Source organism: Triticum aestivum, chromosome 2D (genome assembly GCF_018294505.1).
Source record: "Triticum aestivum cultivar Chinese Spring chromosome 2D, IWGSC CS RefSeq v2.1, whole genome shotgun sequence".
NCBI classification, from domain to species: Eukaryota; Viridiplantae; Streptophyta; class Magnoliopsida; order Poales; family Poaceae; genus Triticum; species Triticum aestivum.
In genome coordinates this window covers 26,814,464-26,821,551 of record NC_057799.1, presented here as the reverse complement: position 1 = coordinate 26,821,551, position 7,088 = coordinate 26,814,464, and the positions used below count along the sequence as shown (strand labels likewise).

The window sequence follows — 7,088 nt, the reverse complement described above, 5'->3', positions numbered from 1 at the left end:
ATTTATAATGTTGAGACGATAGCATTTTTTATTTTTAATTGCATGGCAGCTTTTCTGGGCTTATCCAGATAAAATATTTTAGTGGATGGCAGTTTTATAAAGTTTCAACGCATTTTTTTCAAAGCATGCCATTTCAATAAAATTTGCGCGCATTTTCTAATTCATGTCATTTTTTTATATCAAAATGGCAGTTTTTATTTTTATCTGGAGGATGGCAGTTTTTAAGCTTGGCATGGCAAAAAAAAGCAGATCACTCAAACTATTTTTTGTTTTAAACCTGTATTTTTTTTAGGGAGGGGGGGGGGGGGGGGTAAAGCTGTAATGTGGCAATTTTAAACAAGAAAAACACTTTAACTGGGCCTTTTGGGTCTGGGGGTCGCGCTAGGCTGGGCCTGGCTGCTGGCGAAAGAGCAAAAACGGTCGCTGGGAGGCACCCCCCTGGCGATCGAACGCCAGATATTGGCGTCGAAAAAAAAAAACCTTCCGGCCGATGGATCTCCTCTCCGCCGCGTACGGCGCCACCTCCGACGACGACGCCGACGCCGCCCCGGCTCCCAGCTGGCCCGCCACGGCCCTCCCCTCGGCCGCCCCGCCTCCCCCGAAGCGGCCGCGGTGGGAGTCTCCCCCGTACCCTGGGTACCCACCACCTCCTCCCCTCCCCGCCTCGCGACCGGCCCCACCCCAAGCCGCGCCGCCGCCGCTGGCTGGCAGAAGGTACGTCTCCAAGAGGGAACGCGCCCTCCTGGCGGCATCCCAGCCTCCCGTGGGCTCCGCGGCACCGCTTCCTCCGCCGGAGTTCGACTCCCCAGGTGAGGACACCCTTGACCCCCTTCTGGCAGGCACTGCACAAGTTGGATAAGACATTCCGAGTTCCTGGTTGCGGTTAGATTGGCAACATTGATGTCCGTATAGCGAATATGCATTGTGACCAACAACATTGATGTCAGAAATTTTTACACTGCTCAAGTGAGATTCTCGTGTCATCCATGTCAAGATAAAATTGAGCTGTCATTCGTCAGTAGCATAATGCAAAATTTAGTATCGACCCGATCTTGTCTATTTACATACCGGTAGTTAATGGTTGAACTTGAAACTGTGTGAGGAATTGTGGAGAATTATTGTGTAAATGTGAATTAAAGGCTCTGAATTGTTAGCTGCTGTGCAAGAAAACCGAAGCCCTGTTTTGTCCCTTGTAGTGATATTTTGCTCATATGAAGCATTGGTGATGACTCAGTGAATTGCGAGTGATGCAAGTGTTATCTTAGTTTTTCCTTTTCTTGCTTCTTAAACACCATTTATGTTCCTTGCTCATGTGCTCTGTGCTTCTTATTGCAGTTGTTGGATCTTTTGCTGATTCAAATGTTCGAGCTGATATTTTGCATTATTTACGGTGCCAACCAAAGCCTGGATCCAACAACAGTTCACCTTTCAAGCTCTCAGTGTCTTTGATGGGTCACACTAAAGCAGTCAATTGTGTGGATTGGTCACCGAGCCATGGTATGTAGGTATTCTCTGTACTTTGATTTCACTTTTCGCATTGACTTATATTGACCAAATTATAAGTAACACCTCTTATAAATGATGAGGTGTGGGGCGTTCTCTAGGATTATGCGTTACATGTTTAAAACAAATGTAGGATTCTAGCCTTTGGTTTTTGATTCACAATAAATTGTTGTATTATGACAAACTGGTCTTCTAACATGAAAAGAGGATGGTATATTAACTTGTGAAGAAAGGACTGGAAACAGCCTCTTACAGAAATGTAGGGAAAGGCTGCGTACAATAGACCCAAGTGGTCGGACCCTTCCCCGGACCCTGCGCAAGCGGGAGCTACATGCACCGGGCTGCCCTTTTTAAGAAAGGACATGCAATACATGTCCTCATTATAATGACAGCAGTTGTAAAGTTAAGGATATGATGAACCTGGCAAAGTATTATCTTACATATGAAATGTTATATCACTATTATTACATTCTCTTAACCCACAAGTAAGAAGTCGGATAATGTTCTATTATACATGGGAACAAAGTTGGAAAGTATTCGGTTATTCAGATAGTTGAAGTGTATATCTTGATGCTGTGTTGCTCAATTCGATAGATATATTGAGATTCTTTGGTATGTCATACTATCATGTTCCACTCTTAACTACTGCTACCAAGTGTGATGCATGAGATGACTTGATGGTAATTTTGTAATTTACATATTGATGTACACAGTTTCAGGATAATCCTGTTCTCTGTTTGTATTCTATTCAATTAGAACATTATTGCCAGCAGATACTCACCAAGAAGCAAATTCACAGGACATCTTCTTGCTTCTGCTGGAATGGATCATACAGTCCGCGTATGGAACGTTTGGAACAGAGGGGATACTACTGCTCGAGTTTTAAAACATCATACTGCTGCTGTAAAGGATGTGAAGTGGTCCCATCATCGGCCCTTCTTACTTTCTGGCGGGTTTGATTGTTCCTCACGACTAGTTGACGCTGAGGAGGGAAAAGAAATCAGGGTATTCAAGGAGGATCAACCAGTGGAGGTCGTCAAGTTCAATCCAAGCAACTCAAATCTCTTCCTGTCTGGTGGGTCCAAGGGTTCTCTTAGACTCTGGGATATTCGAACTGGCTTAGCAACTAAAGAGTTCAACAGAAGTCTTGGCACCATCCTTGATCTTGAATTCAGTGCTGATGGGAAGCAGTTTATCTCTTCAACTGACACAACCAGAAGCAATGTTAGTGAGAACACTATAATAGTATGGGATACATTACGAGAAGTTCCTCTATCTAACCAGGTAACGTATTCTAAAACTATTTATTTGTTTGACCTAGCATAGTATTTTTTTACTTTCAGTACCTCATGATATTATCCCAATTTGTATTCACATATTCAAGTGAGGTATATTTTGAAGATTGAAATAAAGTAGACACAATGCTTATTTAAGATGCTTGTTATTTTCTTATATTTTCCTCTATCTGACTCGTCAAGTTATTTTCACTTGTATAGCTCATTTCTGTCAAGTATAACTGCAAATTTAGAGTCTTGAGCATATATAATTAGAGAAGAAAAACATGTCCATTGCCTTGAATATACTATGGTACTAATAGAACTTGATTAATTGATAGCAACATATTTCCTTGAATATACTATGATAGTGATGCAGTAGTATAGTACATTGAAATACGAAGTTAACAGTGCATATGTGGTTGACAAATTGGTCCATGAGTGTTGAATACCATTGAACATACCCATTTTCGAAAATGTTAATATGCATCGAGATTCTTTCTGATTTTGTTTAGTACTCCATAGCGAAAACAGGTCCAACTTGTTACCACATTCCTGCATTTGCTTGCTCCATTAGTACATATGTATGTCTTGTTAAGTCCTTTACCCAAAATTTTAGTATTCTACATGTAGCACTGTGGAACAAAGACAAAATCTTGATTTATTAATATGGCCACCAATCATCATGCTATATTGCTACTTGTTGTGAAGAGGAGTGAAGAAAACGATGAGTCTTGGGCTGATAATTAGTATGCTAAATGATAACTTGAGCTTGCTCTTCTAAAAAAAATCTAGTGCCTGTGCTTGTGGGCTCAGGGTGAGTGGGTGACCCCTCTGAGCTGCAGATTGTTTTGGCCTTTTGAGATGACCAAGATTTGATTGAACTTAACTGATGTGCTCTGACTTGAACTGAACTCATGGACTACCTAACCTAATCTATGTACTCTTTTTTGAAGATCAGTGATCCAGTCTATGTACTCTATAACATGTATTCCTATATTTCAATGTGTTTGACATGGATACTTTAAAATTAACGCTTCTCTAATCTAATGCCTACTGAGTTGCCACAGCTGCACGGTAGTCCTCTCCACTGACCTTCTTTTCAGTTTGGAGCTGATAACTGTGCTCTGCTTACTAATGTGCCCATTACAGTTTTTTCTGTGTTCACTAAAAGTTTTTGTTTCATGTTGATTTCTGCAACAACAAAAAAAAAAGAACTGGGTCTGAATAATCATACTGGGACTTGACAAAAATCCCACTTTGTATCACAGGTTTATACAGAAGCATTCACCTGTCCCTGTGTGAGATACCACCCATACGAAGCTTCTTTTGTCGCGCAATCCAACGGCAACTACATTGCGATTTTCTCAGCAAGGCCGCCATTCAAGCTAAACAGGTATAGGCGGTTTGAAGGACATGGAGTGTGGGGCTTCCCGATAAAGTGCAGTTTTTCCTTGAGCGGGAGGGAACTTGCGTCCGGTTCATCCGATGGCTGCATCTATTTCTATGACTATAAATCCTCAAGGTTTCTGAGGAAGATTGAAGCCTTCAAAGAAGCGTGCACTTGTGTTGCATACCACCCTGTACTCCCTAATGTGATCGCTGCATGTGGCTGGACTGGTGAAATATCTGTTTTCGAATGAAGAGCACTGATCCTTGCAGTGTTCTCCTGGATTTCTAACTGCAGATTCAGGTTGACCTATCACTACAAGCTTGGCCTGCCTTGTGTTTGGGCAATCTCGGTCATCATTATTTGCAGTGGGAGTTGGGAGTTGGCTACTGAATCAGCAGAATATGTTTGAAGGTGCAGGTGGTGCGGCTTACATTTTGTATCCACGGAAGCTTTGTTGATGGAGTAGGATGATTGAATCGAAGGTAAAATGCACATGCAGTATTTTAACTTGTTGAACGCGCTCAGTTTAGTCCTCTCAAACTAGTACATGTTTGGTTCCTTGTTTAACTCTGCAGGAGGTGCAGCGGCGGTCTGGCAATTGCTGCAAGGTGCCTCTGTCCCCATATTGTGCTCCTTGATGCTGGGATTTTCGAGCCGCGCCATGCCAAATATCCCCTCTGCAGGTAGCGTGTTCTTGGATTTGTTCTCTTGTGTCTTTGTGCTAAATCAATCGATCAGTTGGACATGAGTAAACAGTTGCCACCAACAACTCATGAGCTGAAGAAAACACAATCATTGACAAAACATCGCCGGGGACTGCAATTGACTGATTAAATAGTTTCACAAACTCGATTTCCTCATCAGAAACTTGGACATAGCAGTCAAGGAGATGCGGAGGGTGAATTATAACTGTAGCATGGAGGTCCCTCATGGACAGACAGACCATCTTATTGAATTAATTAAAGAAAGAAAATTACATTGGGTAAAATTACAAAGGAAACTGTGCGTGTCACCATCGGCATATGCACTGATTCATCTAGACCATGTAAACTCCAATCGCGATGAGTTTACCTCCATGACGCCCGAAGAAGCCAACGATGCTTCGGTCTTCAGGCACGTCATAGTTGAAAGGAATACCAGTTGTGCGTCCATAAGGCCCGTACTCGTCTTCGTTGGTGACAAACTTAAGTGACTCTATAACAGTCTCCTCATTATGGTCGACATAAGTTCCTGATAGTGCTTGCAAAACCTCTTGAGGCCCCAGCTCGATCTGCAACCATGGGAAAAGTTAAGGAAAGGAAAAAATTGATCATCCATTGAATTGACCGAATCAATGCAAAATTAGTAATCACAGTAAGAACCAAACACATGCAAAACAAACCTTATTAAGGACGCGATGACCATGACTAGCACCCCAAGCACCCGTGGTGCGCCTCTTGCCAGACAGGTCAACATAAGTGCATTCAAACATAGCAATTATCCCCTGGTCCTGGACGATCGTCATACTTTGTATGCGCCATGATTCTTCTAACTCGTCTTTGTAAGTAGTGTAGTCACCAGCTCCACCCCATGGGCCAGCTCTTGTGAGCATGGGCAAGCTCTGTATCATGCACAAGCAAATGTGATTCATTTGCATCAGCTAGCTTTTATACACCTGACGAGAGCTGGATTGGTGAATGATCGAACTTGCAAGTAATTAAAGCAGTCTTTTGGGAGCAGTTGCTCAAATTTTCCGGCTGTATTTCCTTTCTTCTTTCAAGGCAATACCAATGCCTTGAATTCATTCTACCTTAGAATAACTTCAAACATCACATGTTCTATTATTTTATTTTATTTTCTCACGATTTCCGAAGTTTTTGCTACCATTTGCTATAAGTTTCTGTTTTTTTTCCTTTCATGGTAATACCAATGCGCTAAACACATTCTACCTTACAGTAACTTCGAGCAACATCTATTCTACTCTTGTTTTATTTGCCGTCTTTCCTTTTCTTATCATTTTGAAGTTGTTTTGATCATTTGGTTCAATCCCAAAACCATGAATTACTCTGCAGTTACAATGTGTAAGAGCAAACCTATCATAATTGTGCCCTTTATGCCCTTGTCTTAGATTGCTCTTACCCTTTCAAAGTTGCGCTATTTCTGTTGTCAGGTCTTAGGTAATGCGAATGAAAATTGATCAAAGATTCTTTTGCTTGAGTCACTTTTTTCCGAGTACAAAAAGGAAAAGCACCCATTGGATTCAAATCGCAAGAATCAGGAAAAAGTGACAGAATCATTTATTTTCAAGACAACTTCCAATAGACAGCCTATAGGGGGAGCAAGATACCTTTAGAATAAGTTGTAAAGTTATGGATAAAGCAAGATAACTAGAATCTAAATTGTGGCCGAAAAACACACATGAAAAACGAAAATAAAGGAATGTACATATACCTTCCACTCTCGAACGCAAGGGTGAGGGAATTATGCCATCCATCGTCATCGACCTGCAGGCCTCGGGCACGGCCAACTAGCTGCGCGTCTGGGCAAGTGCCATCGTATATCGTCCAGTTGACCACGCTCGTCGAGCCCCACCCAATGGAAGCATTCAGGTCTACCAAGAGTGCTCGGTTGGGGTTCTTTCCGAAGACGATGTTGCGCAAGTACAAGCCACGGAAGTCGAACTCGGTGTTCTCCGTGAGCCTGGCGAACGGCGTGACCTTGAAACTGGAGGGGGTGGCCATGGGTTATGCTAGGACAGGCTAGAGCTAAGGTAGACGGAGTTTGTCTTGGTTTGCTGTGTGAGCTCTGGCTGGCGATGTACGGGGGTCGTATTTATAGGCTGATGAAGTAGTTTACCGTAGCTATATGTGATCGACGTTTGCATGCATTACAACGTGGTTCACGTCCATGCGGGCTGGTAGGTTCGTCAGCCACACCTC

At 42.6% G+C, this 7,088-nt stretch overlaps 1 protein-coding gene across 1 annotated transcript; it reads left to right on the top strand.

Annotated features, from left to right (window-relative positions):
• The first annotated feature begins 449 nt into the window (after nt 1-449).
• LOC123051227 (WD repeat-containing protein 25) lies at nt 450-6,035 on the top strand. Its single transcript, XM_044474042.1, has 5 exons — nt 450-809; nt 1,336-1,497; nt 2,303-2,787; nt 4,049-4,652; nt 4,746-6,035. The coding sequence occupies exons 1-4, from the start codon at nt 491-493 to the stop codon at nt 4,418-4,420; spliced, it is 1,338 nt and encodes a 445-aa protein (XP_044329977.1). The 5' UTR covers nt 450-490; the 3' UTR covers nt 4,421-4,652; nt 4,746-6,035.
• The last annotated feature ends 1,053 nt before the right edge of the window (nt 6,036-7,088 follow it).